At 42.7% G+C, this 24,349-nt stretch overlaps 1 protein-coding gene across 1 annotated transcript in view; it reads right to left on the reverse strand.

The window, feature by feature from the left end:
• The window catches only part of CREBBP (CREB binding protein), an 846,007-nt gene that overhangs the window by 506,147 nt on the left and 315,511 nt on the right, over positions 1-24,349 (reverse strand). Inside the window, exon 11 of the mRNA XM_030211575.1 lies at positions 7,154-7,210. Coding sequence (XP_030067435.1) covers positions 7,154-7,210 — 57 coding nt within the window. The remainder of the gene's footprint in view (positions 1-7,153; positions 7,211-24,349) is intronic.

Below are 24,349 nucleotides of genomic sequence, written 5' to 3' on the forward strand. Positions count from 1 at the left end.
TGAGGTCACTTAAGTTTTGCTTTAATTAGATTCCATCCTTTTCTATATAGTGTTCCTCCACAGCCCCTGTGCTGAGGAGGAGTAGCCTAGTGGTTAGTGCAGCAGATTTTGATCCTGGGGAACTGGGTTTGATTTCCACTGCAGCTCTTTGTGACTCTGGGCAAGTCTTTTATCCCTCCATTGCCCCAGGAACAAATAAGTACCTGTATATACTATGTAAACCGCTTTGAATGTAGTTGCAAAAAAACACAAAAAACAGTATATCAAGTCCCATTCCCTTTCCCCTTCCTCTGTGTTCATAGTCAGCCATTCTTGAATTTCATCACTATTTTTGTCTTCACTGTTGGAATGTATTGTATTTTTACATGCATTGCCTGTCACCTATTATTTCTCTGTGATTACTCTGTGACCTCTGATGTGAATTACTTAGAGAGGTCACACAGCTATGCAACTTCCTGTGGGGGTTAGACACAGTAGACACAGCACATGCAGCACATGGAGCACATGGAGCTTATGATCTCTCCTAACCTGAGAGGATCTATGGTGGTGTGAGCATCCATTACCATCTAAGCACATGGAAGGAGCTGATAATACAAATGTATAGCAATATGTATATATAAGCCTGTCTGATTATAATCTAACTACAAACTGTGAGTAAACAGATGTTTTGTTACTTCAACTTTAAAGTGACTCAGCAGTGAATTATTCAGGGGTGAATGAGAGAGAGATGAAGAAAGAAATTAACATTTCTAAAGCTGAAGCTGTGTGTACTAAAATCTGCTGATTATTTACTACAAATAATCCAACAAAAGGGTTATGGGCCCAGGGTCCAGGAATTGAAAAAGAAGAGAAATATTACCAGGCAGAAAAAAAGGCCACATTTTTCTCTTAAGTTTTAAAGGAAAGATTCAGTCTGTCTCTCTCTCCCCCCACACAGCAGACAGAAGGCTAAGAAAATGGCTGAGGGAAGAAATTCACCATTTTTCTATTCTCTCAAGGTGCCTAAATTAACTGAGTTTAATTATCGGCAGTGGGAATTAAGATTCATATGTTTCCTTCGAGCAAAAAGATTAGATATATGCTTAGACCAAGACAGAACAGCTGAAAATATGGCTGAATGGGACAATGCAAACTATTATGTGAAGTGCATGCTTTTGGAAGCTCTCTCAGAGAAACAAGCCATATTAGTGGAGGGAAAAGATACACCAAAGGACATTTTATATAAACTGAGAACTATGTATGCAACTACATATGCAAAGCAGCAACCAATTTGGCTGGCAGAGTTGAATGAAACCAAATTAAGGGATAAAAGTAAATGTAATGATCACATTATGCATCTTATGTCTTCATTTCAAAAGTTAGAACTTTCAGGAATTCCCATGTGTGATGCATTGAAAAGAGCATTTCTTTTTACCTCACTATCAAAGAAGTTTGATGTTTTTAGGTCTGTAAATGAGGCCATTGAAGGGCAATCTTTTGAACAGACAACATCAAAACTAAGGCAGGAATGCATAATAAATGATTCTGAGGAGATGTGTTCTCAAAGCAAGTCAGAGAGAAATGAAACAAATTTCTTGGCAAAGAACAGAGGAAGGCGGAGCTATGGGAAAACTCCACCCAAGGGCAAGCTGATTTGCTACTCATGTGGAAAGGAGGGACATGTATCTAAATGGTGTAAGGAAACACAAAACACTCCCTCTAGCTCACCTAAGCCAATGGAACTAAAGAATTTTCAAACCAGGAAATGTATGAAGGACAAAGATAAACACAAGGGCTTTCTAATGGCAGAAAAATCTTTGACTATGGTAAATAATAATTCAAATGAAAGTACTTGGATTTTGGATTCAGGGAGCACATGCCATTTAACCAATTGTAAGAATTTCTTTCAGGAAATGTGTCCAGAGGAAGGTATTCTTAAAACTGCAAACGCAGGGACTGCTAAGATCCAAGCAAAAGGTATTGGATTCTTAAAATGCAAAGTGTCTAATGAAGTTAAAGAAATTCCTGTAAGTGATGTCTTGTATATTCCCCAAGCAGTTTGTAATATGCTTAGTGTATCTACATTAGATAAGAAGGGATTTGTGATTCATTTTGAAAACAGTAAGTGCACAATCTCTAAAAATGATGAAGTGTATGCTGAAGCTTTTATGCATAATGATGTTTATAAACTGAGCATTTCAGGTGAAGCCTCACATATGGCGCAAGTAAGGAAGAATGATGGTAAATGTAGTCTGGAAATCTGGCACCGCCGCCTGGGACATCGTGATTCTAAGGTGATCCAGGATCTTCACAGTAAGCAACTAGCCACCGGCATTCAGATAAGTGCAGATGCTGGTAAAATGGAGAAATGCATAGACTGTGTTACTCAAAAAGGTGTGAGACCCTCATTTCCTGCATACACAGGAAATAGGAGTAATAAGTGCTGGACTTAATACACAGTGACTTATGTGGACCGTTTAATATCCCATCATTGGGAAATAACAGATTTGTGCTAATATTCTTGGATGATTTCTCTAGATATTGTGTGGCCTATTTGCTGAAAGAGAAAAGTCAAGTCACAGACATGCTGAAGAAATACGTAGCCATGGTGAGCAATAAATTTGAAAGAAAACCAAAGGTTCTTCAGACCGACAATGGTGGTGAGTTCATTTCACAAAGCATGCGCACATTTCTAGAACAAGAAGGCATTCAACATATCACAACAGTAGCTTATACACCAGAGCAAAATTCTGTTGCAGAGAGAAAATTTAGGTCACTTGTGGAAATGACCAGATGTATGCTGTCAGATAGCAATCTCCCTAAAAGACTATGGGGGGAAGCCATTCTCACAGCAGTGTACCTACAAAACAGAATGCCAACTAAAGGCGCTGAGCGCACACCACATGAGACATGGCATGGTAGGAAGCCAAACCTGTCACATATAAGAACATTTGGGAGTACAGCATATGCTCATGTACCAAAGCAAAGAAGGCATAAGCTGGATTCCACAACAGAAAGGGGCATTTTAGTTGGCTATACTCCAGGACACAAAGGATATAGAATTTTGAATCTGAAAACTGGCATTGTTGGCATAAGACATGTTACATATTTTGATGAAAACAAAAGGGTTGATAAAGGCTGGATTATCCCAGATGAGCCTTATCATCCAGAATATGAAACTAGAACCATAATAGACATGCCAGTGTATATAAATGCCATACCAAGGCAGATGTCTGAAAGCAACTCATCTGTATCTAACGAGGAACAGGCAGAGGAAGCAGACACAGAAAGGATCATTGAAGAAGACAGTACAGTTGGAGAAGGGGAATCAATTGGAGAAGGACTCTCAGATTTAGAGGATGCGGAAAGGTCAGACCAACCTGTTGTCAGACGCTCATCCAGGGAAAACAAAGGTGTTCCACCCCCAAGACTGTCTTACCTAACAAAGTCAGCAGAAGCTCAAGAGCCCTTAACATGGGATGAGATTGAGAAATGCCAGCAGAAGAAGCTGCTGAATGGCATAAAGCTGCACAAGAAGAAATTGATGCATTGGATAAAAATAATACTTGGATTCTTACAAAATTACCTCCTGGCAAGAAAGCTATAGGATGCAAATGGGTATTCAAGTTAAAAAGGAATGCACAAGGAAAAGTGGAAAGGTATAAAGCCAGATTAGTGGCAAAGGGATATCTTCAAAATATGGAGAAGATTTTGATGAAGTGTTTGCACCTGTAGTGAAACACACGACAATCAGAACACTTCTGAGCATTGCAGTCTCAAAAGGCATGCAAGTCAAACACATTGATGTGAAAACAGCGTTTCTTCATGGAGATATAACTGAAGACTTGTACATGGAACAACCAACAGGTTTCATAAATACAAAACAAAGACAGCTAGTGTGTAAATTAAACAAAGGTCTTTATGGATTAAAGCAAAGTGCAAAATGTTGGAATGATAAATTGCATGAAATATTGACAAATTTAGGATTTAAGCAAGGTGAAGCAGATAAATGCTTGTACACTAGGTGCACAAATGGACAATATGCATACATTTTAGCTTTTGTTGATGATCTGCTCATTGCAAGCAAAAGTGAGCAAGAGTACAAGGACATTGTAAAGTGTTTAAACCTCAATGTTGAAATAAAAGAACTTGGTAATGTGTCATACTATCTTGGGATAGAAATTGAGAAACAAAATGATGGTTCTTATCTTCTAAGCCAGAAGCAGAAAATAAATGAGCTTATTGAAAGTTTAGGTATGCAAGATGCCCAAGTTGTAAGCACTCCCATGATCACTGATTTTCTGAAGGATGAAACAGTAAGAGAACCTTTACCAGATAACATCCAATATAGATCAGCCATAGGTAAGCTTTTATATCTAGCTACCACATACAGGGCTGATATAGCAAATGCAGTAGGAATTTTGAGCAGAAGGGTCAGCTCACCTACCAAATCAGATTGGACTGCAGTTAAAAGGATGGTAAGGTATTTAAAGGGTACCATTGATTGTAAATTAAAGATTTCAGCCAATAGTAATCCAAAACTAATATGTTACTGTGATTCAGATTGGGCAGGGGATCATTCTGATTATAAATCCACAAGTGGATATGTGTTTATGTATGGAAATGTACAAATTTCATGGGCCAGTCATAAACAAAGTATTGTGAGTTTGTCTTCTACAGAAGCTGAATATGTGGCCGTATCGGAAGCGTGCAGAGAACTGATGTGGATTGAAAAACTTTTGCTGGATTTTGGAATAGCTGAAAAGAGACCAATCCAGATAATGGAAGATAATCAGAGCTGCATCCGACTGTCACAGAATGACAAGGTTCAGTCACGCACCAAGCACATCGCAACGAAATACCACAACGTGCGAGAGTTGGCGAAAGAAGGGGTCATCAGTCTACACTATTGTCACACCAGTGAGATGACAGCTGACATCATGACCAAACCGTTACCCAGAGAACATTTTGTGAATCTTCGTATAAAGCTTGGACTTTGTATGAATAAATAATTGCATGACAGTTATGCATGAGAAGGGGTTTGTTGGAATGTATTGTATTTTTACATGCATTGCCTGTCACCTATTATTTCTCTGTGATTACTCTGTGACCTCTGATGTGAATTACTTAGAGAGGTCACACAGCTATGCAACTTCCTGTGGGGGTTAGACACAGTAGACACAGCACATGCAGCACATGGAGCACATGGAGCTTATGATCTCTCCTAACCTGAGAGGATCTATGGTGGTGTGAGCATCCATTACCATCTAAGCACATGGAAGGAGCTGATAATACAAATGTATAGCAATATGTATATATAAGCCTGTCTGATTATAATCTAACTACAAACTGTGAGTAAACAGATGTTTTGTTACTTCAACTTTAAAGTGACTCAGCAGTGAATTATTCAGGGGTGAATGAGAGAGAGATGAAGAAAGAAATTAACATTTCTAAAGCTGAAGCTGTGTGTACTAAAATCTGCTGATTATTTACTACAAATAATCCAACATTCACAACCTCCGATGGAAGGGCATTCTTGGCATCCACCTCCCTTTCAGTGAAAATATATTTCCTGACATTACGCCTAATTCTCCCACCCTCTAGTTCTATGGCTTCCCCATCTCTGAAAAAGATTAGTTTGCATATTAATATCTTTTAAGTATTTAAATATCTGCATCATATCCCTCCTTTAAAACTATCATGTATTCCTTGCTGCTTTAGCAACTTCCAGTTTGAACGTTAAAAAAAAAATCTCAAAATATTTCTTGAAAATCCATTGTAAATATTTTCAACAGTTTTATTTCATATTTTATCTATTAAAAATGTTAATCTAAATAAGCAGTCCTTTAGAATGTTTATTTCAATTGATCAATATTGTTTATCAGAGTTGCTGTGTATACTGTCAAAAAACATTTTGAATTATAAGTGATTTATTGGCATTAACACTTTGTAAAATGTGTATTTTGCTTTTGTGCATATAGGTCAAAATTCTATATATGGCACTGAAAAATGTAAGCACTATTCTATAAATGGAGTAGCAAGTTGGGCGCCATTTACAGAATAGCACCTAGTGCCGGGATCCATGACTAACTTTTAGGTGCAAGGATTTACACCAACTGAAAACCTGTTGTAAATCCTCATGCCTAAATTAGGTGTGGATCAGGTGTATTCTGTAACAGTGCGCACTAATTCTTAGAACGCCCATGATCTGCTGAAGCCCGTCCCATGGCCATTCCCCCTTTTTCAGAGCTACGCACTAGGATTTATTCTTTGTAGAATATGCCTAGCAAGATCAGCACATAAATTCAAATTGTCAATTAGCATTGATAATTATTAGACCCAATTATCGCCGTCAATTAGTTTGTTAGTCAATTAAATTGTGCAGAGAAACTGGGCACATGCTCAAATTTCTACACAATTTTGAGTGTCACGTAGAAAAACCAGGGATAGTGGATCTGGCTAATACTGGTAATAGAAGTACACAGGTGCTGGTTTCACTTTTGAATTTGAAATCATATTTATCATACCACTGTATTTAAGGTTCATTTGTGCACGTCTTATTTTGAATCATGTCAGTTTTACGTTTTTAAAAATTGAATTATTCTAAAGCAAATTAAGCTGATCTTTTATATATATGTTGCCTTGTTTACTTTTGACATAGACCCCTGACACAGGCACTGATTCTGAGAAACAGGCACCGATTCTGAAAACACAGGCCATGTCAGGTCCTATCTTTATAAACTACTGCGGTTCATCAATGTTCATCCTGGCCTGTCGCCTTTCTGCTCCTTGATTCTTGGCTGGACATTTGCCCTCTCTTGTGTTACATTGGAGCTAAAGTCTGTAAATACTTCATGCATATTATTATAGCTATCTGAAAAAGAGACCTGTCTTGTTCTTAGGACCCAACTTGCCACCTCTGAGCAGATCCAACTTACAGTTTATTTTGTATTTAAGCTATCATTTTGCACTGGCCTGATGGAGAGTATAAACCTAGAAAGTCGGTAAAAAATACATTAGTCTCACAAAATATAAGTCGCCTACAAATTCTCTGCAGACCTTTATTTCTACTTATATAAATTAACTAAAATGGTAAGCACACTACATAACAACATCAAATGGGAAAGAATAAAAAAAATATATACTGTGATTATTCTGACATCTCATTTCATACCTGGAGAGAGCTGCATACGGTTTATACTAGGCACATTTGGCATAGACATGGGCCCATCTGAAATATAAATCACAAAAAGGACTATTAAGTGAAACTCCTCTTAACTGTTACTTTATTGCAACAGAGAGTGCAACAGTTAACACAGATAAAGATGCTCTGACACATCTAGAGAAGTGCACATTCTAAAAGCGTGACTTAGAATAAATTTTTAGTTTAAAGATCATGAAACAAAATTTATTATATCGTAGCATATAATAAAAAATCAACTCGGTTTACAATCTAAAAATATAAATACAAAAAATAGCACTAAAATAATAGGAGAGATAAAAGAAAAGTACACACAAAGTCTCTCAGCATAGCAAATCAATTAGTCAGGGAACCTCACATTAACTCCAGGGAAAGCCAGAGCAAAGAAACATGCCTTCAATAAACGTTTGGCAGGGCGATCGGTGAGCCCACTTCATGCTCAATAGAGGGCGGCCATCTTGGGGAGGGCAGAGCAAATTGCATAGCTAGAGCTGAGAATTGGGGAAGGAGGCGGCCATATTGGAGAGGGCAGGAAGTTGGCTGACCCGATAGCCCATAGCATGCTATAGAGGGCGGCCATTTCGGTGAGGGCAGATGCATTACAGAGATAGAGCAGAGGTTGGGGGATAAGAGGCGGCCATATTGGAGATGGCAGGAATTTAGCAGTAGGCCCAAGAAAAGTGGCGGCCATTAAAAAAAAAAAAAAAGATATATTCATATATATAGAATATATCATATCATTGTGTGTGTATATATATATATATATATATATATATATATGTATGTATATATATATATATATGTATGTATGTATGTTTGTGTTTAATTAAGTATATATATATATATATATATATATATAAAAGGGGGGGGGGGGGGGGGGGGTCATTGCATTTGTGCATCTCCGCCGGCAAGGCAGATATTAACTTATTATCTTTTAAGTCTATTTAGATCCTTGTCTGTCGACAACATTGCCATACCCTCCCCCACCAGAATGGAAGCAGCTGCAAATACAGGTGCGGTCGAAACCTGCCCCACCCAAGAAATCACAGTGGAGGACGGATGCAGCGCATCACCCATGCAGGCTGAAGAGACGCGACCACCGCAGACAAAAGAAAGGACAAAGAAAACAAGCAAACAAGAAAGCCGTCCCCACAGACACCATATCGGCCAAGAAAGTTAAAAAGAAAGCCACGGGACGTCAGGATGCAGCCGACGTATCAGAAAGCCTCCCCGTACAAACGGGGCCGGGCACATCAGGATGTTGGTAGAACCCGCCGGCATTCTCCGGATGGACAATGCCACAGAGTGCAGTAACTCAGGCGACGGACAGTCAGGGGCCAGGGGCGGGGCAAGGGCAGCACTCATTCGCGCCGCCGTGGCCGTATGGAATTGGATGGGGCTACCCCCAACAACCTCCACACTACGGGGTGTGGCCAGAATTTGCCCCCCCCCCTTACCAGCCATGGCAAGCGACAGGTGCCGCCCAACACCCGGCACACACAGTGGCCTCAGGCAACCCAGACCCTAGTTACGGGAACCCTAAACCAGCTACCCCGGTACAAAAACCGGCTCAAAGAGACACTACGCAGATGCCGAACACTGCAGGTACGTCCAGTGGCATAAACAGACAAGAGAATGTAAATGTTGATACGAGTGTGGGGGAGAGAGCGGGCGTTTCGGAAGGGAGCAATGCAGCGATTGGTGAAGAGCAGGGCCCACACATAGAGAGAGGGCACCAACGCGTGTCAAAGCACGCCAGCCAGTGAGGCTAAGCCCACAAAAGACAAGAAGGGGAAAAAGAAAGGGAAAGGAAAGAGAAAGAGTAGGCGTAGAGACTCCGACACAGAGCGCAGTACAGATTCGTCGTCCTCATCTTCCTCTTCATCGGATGAGGATGACGAAACACGGAATGCGGAAGTAGAGGCAGCGGGCACCAGGGACAAACGTCCCCCGCCTCTGGCAGCCTTGCCGCGCATCTGGAGGCTAGTTCCCAAATCCACCCGAAAAAAGATAAAGAACAAAAAATACTTTGACATGTTTCAGGTGTTAGAGAGGAGGAAGAAGAGTAAAAAAAAAAAAAGGAGTAAAGACGCAAAAGAAAATACAATTACACGGGCCAAAAGCATACCTAGATCGTTATTTAACTGGTTATGGGCCTTCCTAAGGGTGATAGATGCCGCTGGCCATGCTGACCCCACTCAATATAGCCCGATGCTGGCTTATGCCCACAGCATAATGCAAGCATACAGGGATTATGAGGGATACAGATGGTTGAAATACGATGAGGAATATAGGGACAGGATGGACGAGGACCCCGCATTGGGATGGGGATGGAAAGATGTGGACCTTTGGCTGTACACTATGACAAACAGAGGGGCAACAGCAGGCAACCAGGGTAGGTCCTTTCGGCCCGGGGGGTTACACGGTGCTGGGAAGGCATTTGGGCCACAAGAGGGAATTTATTGGCGATTCAACAGAGCCACATGTACTTTACCGAGCTGTAAGTTCAAGCATGCTTGTTCCATGTGTGGAGCCCCACACCCGGCCAGCAAATGCACTAAGAAAGCCCCTGACAGAACCGCCGCCCAACTATGATACCCATCACAGGGCGAAAGCTCCTTCCCCGTCAACCTAGCGGCTATGCTGCCTTGGTTAGCAAATTACCCACGCAGGAAGGATGCAGTTTCAATTGAAGATGGTTTTGCACACGGTTTCAGAATCCCATACTACGGCACACAACGTGGGAGAATAGCTAGAAACTCCCCCTCAGTGACGCGCTTGAGGCTGGAAGCTAAGAAGTGCATCACTAAGGAATTAAGCTTAGGGAGAGTGGCGGGCCCTTTCCGCTACCAGCCGTTCGAAAGGTTTATCGTCTCCCCATTAGCAATCATTCCCAAGTAAGAACCCGGGAAATACAGGCTTATACACAATCTATCCTACCCGGCAGGCGGATCAGTGAATGATTTCCTTCCTCCTGAGGCTAGCTCAGTGCAATATGCTACATTCGACATGGCAGTACAGTTACTGAGGCGAGCAGGACATTGAGCACTCATGGCCAAAGCGGACATCGAGTCGGCATTCTGACTCTTACCGGTACACCCAGACAATTTCCTCATACTAGGTTTTAAGTTTGAGGGTCAATATTATTATGATAATTGCATGCCCATGGGTTGTTCGGTGTCCTGCTCTATATTCAAATGTTTCAGCACATTCTTGCACTGGGTAGTAGAAAGAGCTTCGGGGAGGAAGAATATCATACATTACTTAGACAACTTCCTTTTTGTCGGACCAGCGGCCAGTACAGCTTGCCAGTCCACACTTACCCAATTTCGTGCGATAGCACAGTCCTTCGGTATTCCTTTAGTAAAAGAGAAAACATGCGATCCAACTACACGTTTACAGTTCTTAGGCATTGAGCTGGATTCCTGCGACATGGTGTCTCGACTCCCCAGGGATAAGATTGAAAAGCTGAAGACACTAATAGCAGGTGCCTTGACGTCAGAAAAGATCACGCTGCGTGAAATGCAGTCATTGGTTGGCTGCCTCAACTTTGCGTGCAGAGTTATCAACATGGGTCGGACGTTCCTGCGCAGGCTATCCAGCTCAATGTCAAGAGTGCGTAAGCCTTCCCACTATATCAGGATGAAAAAGGCCATGAAAGATGATCTCAGAGTGTGGGACATGTTACTGAGCGATTTCAACTGCAGAGTAGTATGGCTAGACGCCCCAATATTCAATACCAACTTGCAGCTGTATACAGACGCAGCCGGCAGCATCGGCTTTGGGATCTACTTTCAAGGGGAATGGTGCCCGGACGTATGGCCGCCGTGTTGGAAAGAACAGCCCATCACTAGAAATATCACATTCCTGGAATTATTCCCGATAGTAGTAGCAGTTGCTATTTGGAGAGTGAGACTAAGCAACAAGAGGGTAGTTTTTTGGTCGGACAACAGGGCAGTGGTAGACATTATAAATAGGCAAAATGCGCGATGTCCACGGGTAGTTGATTTGGCGCACGAGCTAGTCTTGCTGTGCATATTTAACAATATTCTGTTGGCCGCAAAGCATGTTCCCGGCGCAAGCAACCCAACTGCTGACGCTCTTTCTCGTTCAAAGTGGGAAGAGTTCCGGAAATTGGCACCGCAAGCCGCGGAGGAAGGAGAGACGGTGCCCAGCTACCTATGGAGGTTCGGATCCCCGAGGCCTGTAAATTGCTGAAACAATCGCTGGCGCCGCGAACATGGGCAACTTACACAGCGGGCTACCGGAGAGTCAGTTCCTTCCTGTATATGCAGGGAAGGCAGGAAGGCCCAGTATCAGACAACGCGATTGCAGACTACATCATACATGCAAAACAGGAGGGAGGGTCTCACAGCTCTGTATCCAGGCATCTGACCGCATTCTCATTTTTCACAAAGATTGCGGGATGGGGGATCCCAGAAACAGGTTTCTTGTCAGAAAATTGTTAGAAGGTTGGCGGCGCGAACGCGGATTGGAGACTACCTATCACGCATGACGTATTGCTGGAAATCTGGCATGCACTGGAGTCCGTGTGTGCATCAGAATTCGAGACTCGGCTTTTCCGAGCAGCATTCACATTGGCCTTCTTTGGGGCGTTTAGGGTATGCGAATTGGTAGCTCCATCCAAGAAAAACTCTGCAAGAGTGGGCCTTCAGCTAAATGGGGTCAAGTTGTCAGATAATACACTACGGATTGTAATCCACAGATCTAAGACTGACCAACTTGGCAAGGGGCAGTCAGTCACCTTAACTCAGGTAGGTTCTTTGCAGACGTGTCCCGTAGAAAATGTCAGAAAGTACATATCGCTGAGACCCTCAGGTTGCGAAGCCCTTCTAGTACACCTGGATAGATCCCCCCTAACCCTATTCCAATTCTCCGCGATATTGCGTAAATGATTGTTGAAGGTAGGACGCAACCCAAAGAGCTTTGGAACACATTCATTTAAGGATAGGAGCCGCCACATGCGCGGCAGCTTTAGGCTTCCCACCACCATCCATTAAAAAATTAGGTAGATGGAGGTCTGATGCGTACAGGGGATACATCAGGGATAAGTCACTAGGCAAGCAGGGCCCTCAGCTTACTATGTAATGTGCTCATTATTGCAGGGTCTCCATCTGTGTGGATCGTCGGCCACTCGTTCGTTAAGTGGGCGGCACGCAGAGCTGAGACAAGACCAGGTGGCGCACATTTAGGCATGGCTAAAAGAGGAGTGAGGATACATTGGACAGGTGTGGCAGGCATGAAATGGCCCCAGCTGGTCCCATTACTCCGCCGCCAGGCAGACATCTTAGCCACCCCCGTAGCCATTATAATTCACCTGGGAGGAAACGACATCGGAACACTCCCCTGCATTGACAAAGTCCGTGCTGCCGAGCGAAAACTGTCACTAATTTCACAACTTTTCCCCAATACCCACATAGTCTGGTCCGACATACTCCCGAGATGGCGACACAGACACCGGAAGATATGGGGCAGGCCCAGAAAGAAAGTGAACAGGCAATCGCAGCTGGGGTGATGGTGAGGGGCGGATGGCAAATCACACACTCTTGGGCGGATGAAATGTGTGAAGGTCTATTCTTGAAAGATGGTTCACACCTATCCGACATTGGAAATGACCTATTTAACAACGATCTACAGAATGTGATAGAGGAGGTAATTTTGGCTAAACAGGCCGCAGCTATTAGAGTGGGAGGCCCGGGGCAAGCTGTGTACCCCGGCCTGGTGGCGGGGTACCAAGCCTGATGGTGTAAGCTAGGCAGCTGGTGCAGCTGCGCTTACGGTTGAGCTCCCTTGCTGGGCGGCGGAGAGCTCAGTTACGAGTGTCAGTCTTGCTATGACGGCGGACTGGGTTGGACAATGAGCCAGAGGCTGGATCAGCTTGGGTATGCCCATGGTTAAAATGTGTTGTATATAAATAAAGCTGCGGCCGTGTTATGCCATATTAAATACCATGTGTCGTGTCCTTATTGTTTTCGTGTGCTGTTGTGAATTTTGAAACCGAGGTGTCTCGGCTGCCTATGTTATCAATTAGTCAGGTAACCTCACATTAACCCCAGGGAAAGCCAGAGCAAAGAAACATGCCTTCAATAAATGTTTGAATAGGGGTAAAGATATTTCTCCTCTCAGAACAACTGAAAGGAAACCAGAGCTCCAGGCCTACTACAAAAAATACCCACCACCTAGATCTACTTAAATGGGAATCTTTCATTCCCGGGACCTCCAGATGAAACATGTCCCTAGAGCATGAATTCCTCTTAGGAACATAAGGTCTAACCAATGATACAAGTACAGCAGGAAGTTGCTCATAATACACCTTATGTCTAAGATCTTAAATTCAATCCAAAATTCCACTGGTATCCAATGGTAGCATATATAAAGTGGAATAACATTACGGAACAATGTAAGCCACATTGAGCCTGCAAATATGTGGGAAAATGTGGGATACAAAAGCAACAAATAAATAAATAAAATCCATCTTCCATAATCCTCCCAACAGCCGAATAGCAGTATTCTACATAGTATGCAATTTCTTTAGGCCACTTTGAGAAAAACCAATCAGAAATGTATTTACATAATCAAGTTGAGAAACAAATGCATTAACAGCACAAAACGTTTCTCATCAACATATTCATGAATAGCCCGCAATCTACATAAAATCATATAACCACATCTGACCATTGCATTCACCTGATTCTTGAAACATTTATAATTTTCACTTTTTAGAGAGTAACATTTTTTTCACTTAAGTTAATTAAAAAAATTTTTCCACCCTGTGTGACGTGGTATTAAAAGCAGAGCCTTTTGAGAGCACAGCTTTTCATCCGTTTGGATACAGAAAGTGAAAGTGCCTTGGTGCTTTGTAGCTTTTACTATATGAGAAGTGGGGACCCCTGACGCAGGTGCTAGTCACCGAAACACGGCCCGTGTCGGGTCTTTTTTGTCAAGGCTCATTCATTAAAGAACTGTGTTCCATTTTTAAAGGCCCGTGGTGCTGTTTTTTCTGTTTGGACTTTAGTTTGTACTTTGTTCCCTCTCTTTTGTTATATCCACTTTTTAGAGAGTAACATTTTAAGAGATTTGGAAAACTTTTAAGCATATTTTTATAGCAATAGTTGATATTTGTTGAGGTAATGTGAGTTTTAGCAAGAGCCTTTTTCAGCTACAGCCAGGAGTATATGAGGGAGTATAACAGTGAATAGTTTACCTGCCCTGAATTATTCTGCTTTGTGCTAGAGAGTTGCACGGGGACAGAAATCTTACCCATCCCCGCCCGTCCCTGCTGGAATCTTACCCATCCCCATCCGTCCCCGCAAAAATGTAACCCATCCCCACCCGTCCCCGCAAAATGTAACCCATCCCCGCAAGAATTTAACCCATCCCCACCCATCACTGTAAGAATTTAGTACATAAAAGAAAATTCCAGTCAGCTCCCTCAGTCTCTCTCTGGATTTGAGCCACAGCACTGTAGGCAAGGAAGGAATGGAAGCTGAAACTTGGAACACTCTGATGTGTACATGTAAGATTTGTCTCTGATTTACTGGCACTGTGTGCTGAGAAGGTCACCACATGCAAGCGTGAGTAAGTCAGGTGACATCCAATGCTCATCAGCCCGGTAGTAAAGAGGATTAATTATAACATAGTAAGTGACAGTAAATAAAGACCTGAATGGTCCATCCAGGCAGCCCAATAGTCACACTCATTATCAATTCATGATTAAATCAACGAATGTTGATTTGATTATTTTTTTTTCTATTAGATTGTAAGCTCTTTGAGCAGGGACTCTTTCTTCTATGTTTGTGCAGCGCTGCGTATGCCTTGTAGCGCTATAGAAATGCTAAATAATAGTAGTAGTAGTAGTAATATTATATACTTGATTATGGTCTTTCTTTTGTGTTTCTGGAACATAAGACCATAGAAGTCTATCTGGCCCTATCCTTATGTTCCAACTGCTGGAGTTGTCATTGAAGCCCACTCCAGTCTATGCGACTTCTCATTTGTGGGACACAGATCATACAGAACTGTCCTTATGTTCCAGCCACTGAAGTTGCTGTCTAAGCCCTTTCCAGTCCATCCTAAACCAGAATTCCATATATTAGACACAGACCATACAAGTCTGCCCGGTATTGGCCCTAGTTAATCACAGCCAGAGTCGCCATCTAAGCATTACTTCACACATCCACATACATGCAGCCATTTAAGGTTAGGTTTTTTATAACTTCCATTTTCTAATTAGAGATCCTCTGTGTTCATCCCACGCCTTTTTGAATTCCATCATCATTTGTGTCTCTACTACCTCCTTAATGGAAGACGTTCCATATTTGTGCTGTTAAAGCAAGGAGGAAGAGGAGGAGGAGACGGTACTCGGTAGATGAGAGGCTGGTGCAGGTGTAGCTTACACTTCCACGGGAACCCTGCAGAACTGCTTCCATCCCCGCGGGAATCCCACAGGAACTGCTTCCGTCCCCACAGGAACCCCACAGAACTGCTTCCGTCCCCGCGGGATTCCCGCAAACCCCGTTCCCGTGCAGCTCTCTACTTTGTGCCCTTAAGATTTACTGTCACTTTAACACTGTATATCCCTCATTTTTATTTTTTTGTGTTTTTGGGGGATTTTTTTTACCAGCTCTGGTGCAAATTTGCTTTTTACATCTTATTGGGTATGCAAGTCTTAGCATGCTGTCCTTGCACTGCCTAACTATAGTAGATGTCACTATTCACTCTCTATGCTTGTGTTGCACAGAAGATTTACGTATAAAAGCACACACTGCTTTTTAAACCACTTGCTGATTTTGTATTTCAAAGTGTAGAAGTTTGGTTCTTTGGCGTAGGCAAAACTAGATCCTCACTACAATTGGAAAAACTTTCATGTTCATGCTTTGTATTTATGCTCATTATTGGAGATTCTGATGACATTCTGATGCAGGCAGTTTTGTTGAAATTGGCCAAGTCGGGTCTTTCACCATGACACTTTTGGATATCCACAGTTGCTCATAGTAACACAGTAGATGGTGCCAGAGAATGTGGTAATGTTGCTAGAGAATGTAGTAAAAGCAGTTAGCTTAGCGGGGTTTAAAAAAAGGTTTGGATAGCTTCCTAAAAGAAAAGTCCATAAGCCATTATTAAAATGGACTTGGGAAAATCCACTGCTTATTTCAGCTATAAGCAACATAAATGTATTGTACTGTTTGGGATCTTGCCAGGTACTTATGACCTGGATTGGCCACTGCAGGAAACAGGATACTGGGCTTGATGGACCTTTGGTCTGTCCCAGTATGGCAACACTTATGCACATATGTCTACTATGGTTTATCCAGTCTGCCCAAAACGTTAAACTCATTACATATATGATGTATACATCATATTTATTTATTTGTTACATTTGTATCCCACATTTTCCCACATATTGCAGGCTCAATGTGGCTTACATAATACCGTGAAGGCATTCACCAAGTCCGGTACGGGATAAGTACAAATGTTGTAGTGGGATAGGGAAGATAAGATTCAATCAAGTTGGGTTTGAGGTATAAGGGTTTGTTAATGTCCAATACGATCTTTGATAGTGAAGTGGTGAAGGGTTGAGTCATTTAAGTTGGTTCAGTCAGATATGCCTTTCCAAATAGGTGAGTCTAATAATTTTCTGAATTTTAGGTGATCGTTTGTAACTGATCTCGATCTAGCCATTGCCTGTTTTAGGGCATAGACCATAGAAGTCTGCCCGGCACGGCCTGTTCTAAAATTTCTGAAATTGTCGTCAGAGCCCCTGAAAACCTCCACTCCAGGCCATCCAAGTCTGCTCAGCCTCGATCAGGGCACAGACCACAGAATTGGCTTTCCTACCTAATCTCTCCTAAGCTTCTTTGATCCAATCCTTCTAACAGGATTCCTTTGCGTTGTCCCAGACATTTTTGAATTCAGTTACAATTTCATCTCTACTACTTCCCATGGGAAGGCATTCCAGGTATCTACCACCCTTCTCAGTGAAAAAATACTTTGACATTATTCCTTTCAACTTCAATTCATGCCCTCTAGTTCTACCACCTTCCCATCTCTGGAAAAGTTTGTTTCTGGATGAATACTTTCAAATATTTAAACATCTCTATCATATACCCCTGTTTCTCCTTTCCTCCAGGGTATACATTTAGGTCAGCAAGTTTCTCCATGTATGTCTTGCTATGTAACCCCCTACCATTTTCGTCATTCTTCTCTGTTTCAAGTCTTTTTACATCCTTAGCAAAGTAAGGCCTCCAAAACTGAACGCAATACTCCAAGTGGAGTCTCACCAACGACTTGTAGAGGGGTGTCAACACCTCTTTTCTTCTGCTGGTTATACTCTCTCTATGCAGCCTAGTATCCTTCTGGCCACAGCCACTGTCTTGTCGCACTGTTTCGTCACCTTGAAATCTTCGGACACCATCGCCCAAGGTCCCACTCCTGAGCCGAGCTTACCAAGCTCTCTTCACCTATCCAGTACGTCTCTTCTGTATTTTTGCATCCCAAATGCATCACTCTGCACTTTTTGGCATTAAATTTTAACTTTTGTTTCCAAAATCAGAATAACCTGGGTTTATATAAATTTTCGGTTTCCCAAACTTTGAAAATCATAAACTCTAAAAGAAACTTCTAATCATTCTATAACATTTTTATATAAATTATTTAAATTAGATAATGTGAATTGTGCTCAGTGTTCGGTGCATTACACAAGACTGTAGTCAAGAGTCAAAGTTTGTAATGTCACCATCCTGCCATTCTTGTACTACGATGGCAGGATGGTGACATTACAAACTTTATGGACTCTTGACTATGGTCATGTGTAATGCGCCGAACACTGAGCACAATTCACATTTAATTAAAATAAGAATTTATATAAAAATATTATAGAATGATTAGAGGTTTCTTTTAGAGTTTAAGATTAATTTTAACTGCCAGACCTCTGACCACTCTTCAAGCATTTGGAGATTCCTTCTCAAGGTTTCTACTTCCTCCAGGGTATCCATTCTATTGGCTTTGTGCCAGCTGCAAAAAGGCAAACTTTTCTTTCTATCCCCCCAGCAATGTCTAGCACAAATATATTAAGCAGAATCGGCCCCAGCAATGATTTCTGAGGCACTCCACTACTCATCTTCCTTTTCATCAGATTCAATTTACCACCACCCTCTGCCGCCTGTTGGCCAAACTGTTTCCAATCCACTTCACACTTTGGGTCCTAAGTTCAAGCCCTCTCAGCTTACTCACGAGTCTTCTCTGAGGGACCGTATCAAAGGCTTTGTGACAATCCAAGTAGATTACATTAGCGCACGTCCTTCATCAAGTTCTTTGGTCAACCAGTCAATGAAGTCAATAAGGTTCGTTTGGCAGGATTTTCATTTTGTAAATCCACGATGCTTGTAACCTGTTGGCTTCTAGAAAGTCAACTATCCATTCCTCAGCAGAGAATCCATTATTTTTCCTACCACCACGTGTGGCTTACTGGCCTGTAGTTTCTCACTTCTTCCCCTGTCTCCACTTAAGAGGGACCACATCAACTCATCTCCAATCCCTCAAGAACTATTAAATAAATCTTAAGAGGTCCCGCCAGGACTTCTCTGAGCTCTCTCGGTATCCTGGGATGTATCTCATCCGGCCCCATAGCTTTGTCCAATTTTAGATTTTCAAGCTGTTTATAAACACTTTCTTCCATGAACAGAGCAATATCCACTCAATTCCCAGATATTCCTTGGCAACCAACCGCGGTCCTTCTCCCGGATTTTCTCCTGTGACCACCGAAGACACATATATGTTTAGGATGTTCACCTTAACCTCATCACCTCCACATAGCTTCTCAGTATCTTTCAGTCTTGCAGCTCCATTCCTATTTTTCTTCTTTCGCCAATACATTTAGAAAAGGTCTTGCCACCTTTCTTTACATCTTTAGCCATTTTTTCTTCCACCCATGCTTTCGCTAGTCATTTCCCTATTCACTTAATCTGGAAATCTTTTCCGTGATCTCATTGCGTTATTCTGTATTTCTTGAATGATGCTTCTTTTGCTCTTATTTTTCAGTCACTTGTTTGAAGAAACATATAAGTTCCTGTTTTTTGTTTTGTTTACTTTCCTTGTGTAAAGATCAGTTGCCATATTTAAGCAGTTTTCAGCTTGGATCACTGCATTTAAATGTCTCCAATTCCTACCAGTTTACCAAAATCAGTACATTTGAAATCCAGTACTTTGAGTTTTGTGCATCCTCACTCCGTTTTTGCTCTTACATCAAACCGTATCATGTGATGATCACTATTACCTAGGTGGCACCCATATGGACATTGGAAATACTTTCTCCATTTGTGATAACTAGATCCAACATCAACTCTTCCCTAATGGTTTCCATCACCAGTTGTCTGAGCAAGGCACTTTGACAGGCATCCACGATCTTCTACTGCTTTCCAATTTCTGCTGACGGTGCGTTCCAATCCACATCAGACAAGTTGAAATCTCCCAACAATAGCACCCTCCCCTTCATATCAAGCTTATGAATATCTTCTATTAGGTCCATGTCCAGCTTCTACATTTGTGCCGGAGGTCTGTAGATAACACATGTGTGGATACAGCTTCCATCTTCTCTTTCCAGGACGATCCACATAGCTTCTTCCTTTCCCCAGTTACCCCAACATTTCAGCTGCTGACATTGTTTTCCACATAAGCTGCCACTCCTTCACCTCTACGGCCCTCCCTATCCTTTCTAAAAAGATTATAGTCCAGTATGGTCACATCCCATTCATGGGAATCACTGAACAATGTCTCTGTAATAGCAACAATATCTAAGTTTTCCTCAAACATTAGGGCTTGCAGATCGTGAACCTTTCTAATTAGACTATGAGCATTTGTGCTCATTGCTTTCCATGTGCTAATTAAGTTAGGATGGTTATTATTTACATGATCTTTCCCTCTGCCATGTGTTTTCTGGGGGTGACTTTCTGAATCCTTTGTTTCTTTTTGTCACCCCCCCCTCTTGTTTAAATATCTAGAAACCCCGTTATGTCTCAATGTCCTACAATAAGCCGTTAATCTCTCCATACATATTAACTGGCCCAATTTACATTTCCAGTCCCCCAATGTAAGAGGGTCTGTCCTCTTCCAATACTGTGCTATGAGGCATTTGGCTGCTGCAAACCCCCACCTCAACCACTTCCGTTCCTCCCAAGAGTCTCTCTCCTTATTAAACCCAACAGGCATATCACAGGACTGCACACCAAATATGATCCCATCACTTTTACTAAAGCCTTCATAACCTCTTGCCAAAAAGGCACCATCCTGGGACATGTCCACCACATAGGCAGAACAGTACCCTTTTGTGAATTACACCTCCAAGATCGATCCGATTTACCCGGGTACATCCGCTTCAGTCTCTCCGGTGTGTAATACCATCTTGATAAAAACTTTATATGCATTCTCCTGCACCAAAACACACACCGAAGCTTTGTATACTCTCCACAAATAACTTCCCACTCTTCATCTGAAAAACTGCAATTTAAATCTTCCTCCCAAGCTTCCTGAAAACCATTACAGTCTGTAATCGTAGCCTTTAAAAAATTTATATATCACTGATATTGGTCGGGGAACTTTCCTCAACAAAAGCCACAAATTTTCCAAACTTTCCCACTCCTGAGGACCCTCCCCCTTCCACCCCATTGCCCCTACAAAATGCTGAATTTGTATATAGGGAAATCTGTCACCCTCCGACACAGGGTTTCAAACTCTTCACCCTCCCCCCCCTGCAGCACCCCTAATACCCACTTGCTCCCACCTCACAAAACTAGCATTTACCCTCCCTGCCCCAAATTTTGGCTCCATTACAAACACGCCAGTGTCAATACCCCCCCCCCCAAACTGCCTCCAATTCCTCCTCAATCTCCCACACACTTCCCCCAAATGCCTCACATACGGATTCCGTATCCCTGCCAGGATCCCTCCTTCAGTAGTCCATAATATGAACTCAACGATCTATGTGGGCTATATGATTGTTCCAATAGTCTAGCCGGCTTAATTATCCCCTCTCCCTATCCATAATCATCCGCAATTGAGCAGCAACATAATATCACTCAATATTAGGCACTGCTCTACCCCCCCCCCCTCTCAGGGGATCCCATAACACCCTTCGGGCTAATCGGGGATGTCTGCCCCCCCATATAAATTAGGCCACCAAACCCTGCAATTGTTTAAATACCTGTTTTGGAACTGCCAGTGGGAGCGCCTGAAACAAAAACAACAATCTAGGTAGCACATTCATTTTCACTACTGCCATGCGCCCCCACCACGACAACCACAATCCCTTCCACCGAGACAACTCTCCCTAATTTTATCTATGATCTTCCCATAATTAAGACTATATACCCACTCAGATCCCTAGGGATCTGAATCCCCAAATACCAAATGTGCTGTTTAGCCCACCTAAAAGCAAAGCCCTCAATTTACTCCCCCCCCCCCCCCCCCCCCCGTTTCAAAGAAATCCCCAAAATCTCACTTTTATCCATATTATCCTTAGGCCAGAACACAGTTCAAAGTTCCTAAGATCTCTAACACCCCCCGGTAATGTCTTTTCCGGCTTACCATGTAGAGCAACACATCATCTGCAAATAATGCAATACGGTGTTCCAACCCCCTACCTTAATACCCTGAAATCTGGATCCTGCCGTATCATTACTGCCAGCGGTTCAATGTACAGCGCAAAAAGAAGTGGCGACAATGGGCAGCCTTGCCTAGACCCTCTACCAATGGGGGAAAAAAGACATATATCCCCCATTATTATTAAGACATGCCGAGGAGGTGTATACAATGCATCTAGACAAGCCCCCAAATTCTCTCCCAAACCCATGCGCTTAATCACTGCTCAAAGAAACCCCCAACTCACCCGATCAAAAGCCATCTCTACATCTAACGCCACCAACACTGCACTAGACCCGGGATCTTTGTGCCTCCCACTTTAAATGCAAAGTATGCCTTATTATCTCCCACCTGCCTCCTTGGGATAAACCCAGACTGGTCTACATGGACCAACTTCGGCAATACCCTAAGCTAACCTGTTCGCCAAAACCTTAGCTATTATTTTAGCATCTACATTCAAAAGTAAAATCGGCCTATAAGCGCCACACATCTTAGGATCTTTCCTGGGCTTAGGTAAAACCGTTATACCCGTCTCAGACAATGATCTTGAGAGCTCATTCCCCTTCAATACTCCATTTCCCACCCTCACCAAAAGACCACCCAACTCCTCCACAAAACATTTATAGAACCGCGCTGAATAGCCATCTAACCCCGGTGCTTTACCATTAGGTAATCTTTTTATCACCCCTGTATCTCTCCTAATCTAATGGGCTCCCCTAGCTGAGCTCTATCCAACTCCTCCAAGCATGTTAGGGGAATTCGATCCAGGAACTGAGTTCTCTCTGACGTCTGCGGTTCCTCATCAGCACTATATAACTCTTGATAATATCATACAAAACAATTCCCAATGTCTAAATCATATAATACCAGCTTCCCCTCTCATCCTTCAGCCTCTGGATAAAGGTGCGCTCTCTCCATGCCCGTAAATAACGGGCCAACATTGCACTTGATTTATTGGCAAACTCAAATATTGTTGCTTAAGCTTAGTTCTCATAAAATCCACCTCAATCATCTGTAATTGCGCTATTTCTCCCCTCACTTGCTTGAGTTCTGCCCATATCTGCGGTGTAGGATTTCTTTATGTCTTTGCTCTAAGTATGATAACCACATCCGCAAAGCCAGCGCCTTCTGCCCTCTTTCCCGTTTCTTTCGCGCACCCAGTCTCCAACGTCCCTCCTCCCTCCTGGACCCGCCCTCGTTCGGTTACGTCAGAGGAGGGCGGGCCCAGAAGGGAGGAGGGACGTCTGAGACTGTAGAGGAGACGATCAGCTGTTCTTCCCCGTGCAGCGCCCTCACACAGAGGTGAGAGGCGCTGCACAGCCCGGTGACAAGGAGGGGGGCACCGGTGGAGGGGGGGGAACGGCGGCGACGACTTCAGGAAGGGCAGCGGGGGTGGGGCACGGGGCAGAGAATAGCGGGAGGCGGAACTGGGAAGATAGAAAGAGAGGAAGGGAGGGCGAGCCGGGGCAGCTTAAACTTTGGATTTTTGGCAAGCGGGGGGCAGCGGCGACCTCAGGCGGTGGGGGGGGGGGGGGGGGGCAAGGACGCTCATAAAGGACGATCCTGATGAGCGCCTTTTCCCCCTCCCGAAACACACGTTTTGGTTTTTTTTTGTTTTGTTTTGACGTTTTGGGACATGTGCAGAGCAGCCAGCATAACACTTGGCTGCTCTACGCATGCCTTACGGGCCGATTACGGACGTTTTTACTGAACAGTTAGTGAATGCAAGTGAGCTGCAACGAACAGCTCATTTGCATTCCCTATCCTTCGTGCATTCTTCGTTTTTTACATTTGGTAACTTCTTTAACGTTTTAGAATTTTTTTACGTACGGTTGATGCATCTGGGCCTCAATGCAAAAGACTGGATAGCACCCCTCTCGCTGCTGGACTGCTGACTCCATTTTAGTGTTTTTTTCAATAATTTAAAACTTGCTACAGTATTAAGGATATTAGCCTAATATAAAAGTGTCTTTTAGTTTATATAATATAGTGTATTATTTATTGTTTCCTTCTTAGATGGTAATGAAATGTGTTTAAAACTCTAAGAGCACTCTGTGCTTGTTACCCTAATTACAATAACTGACTATAAATGAAGAGGTGTACCAGGGGTGGGTGGGAAGACTGAACTAGATGCTACAGTGTCTGCTAGATTCTGTTAATGCTGTGGAACAAAGTTTTTAAAACTGAGTGGAAAGACTATGGAGATTAGTTGAAAATTAGCTTTTAATATTTTTATTTTGCCTAACACTAACCTACAATTCCTCCTTTAAACCCCAATCTTTAAGTTCCCAAAGCACAAAGCAAAATAGCCTTCACTTACCAGAGAAATGTCCTCTTCTCTCGGAACGTCTCAGAAAGAAGTTTAGTGGGACCTTTCCTCTTCATATAGTTTTGAATCTAAGGAGCCTTTTTTAAACAGACTGTTTGAAGCTGACTCAGCAACCTATGCAAGTATTCTACTTCCCCACACCTTAATTAACACTTAATTGAGGTCGCTGGATGAGCTACCTCTCC

The sequence above is a fragment of the Microcaecilia unicolor genome, chromosome 8 (assembly GCF_901765095.1).
Source record: "Microcaecilia unicolor chromosome 8, aMicUni1.1, whole genome shotgun sequence".
Classification (NCBI taxonomy): Eukaryota; Metazoa; Chordata; class Amphibia; order Gymnophiona; family Siphonopidae; genus Microcaecilia; species Microcaecilia unicolor.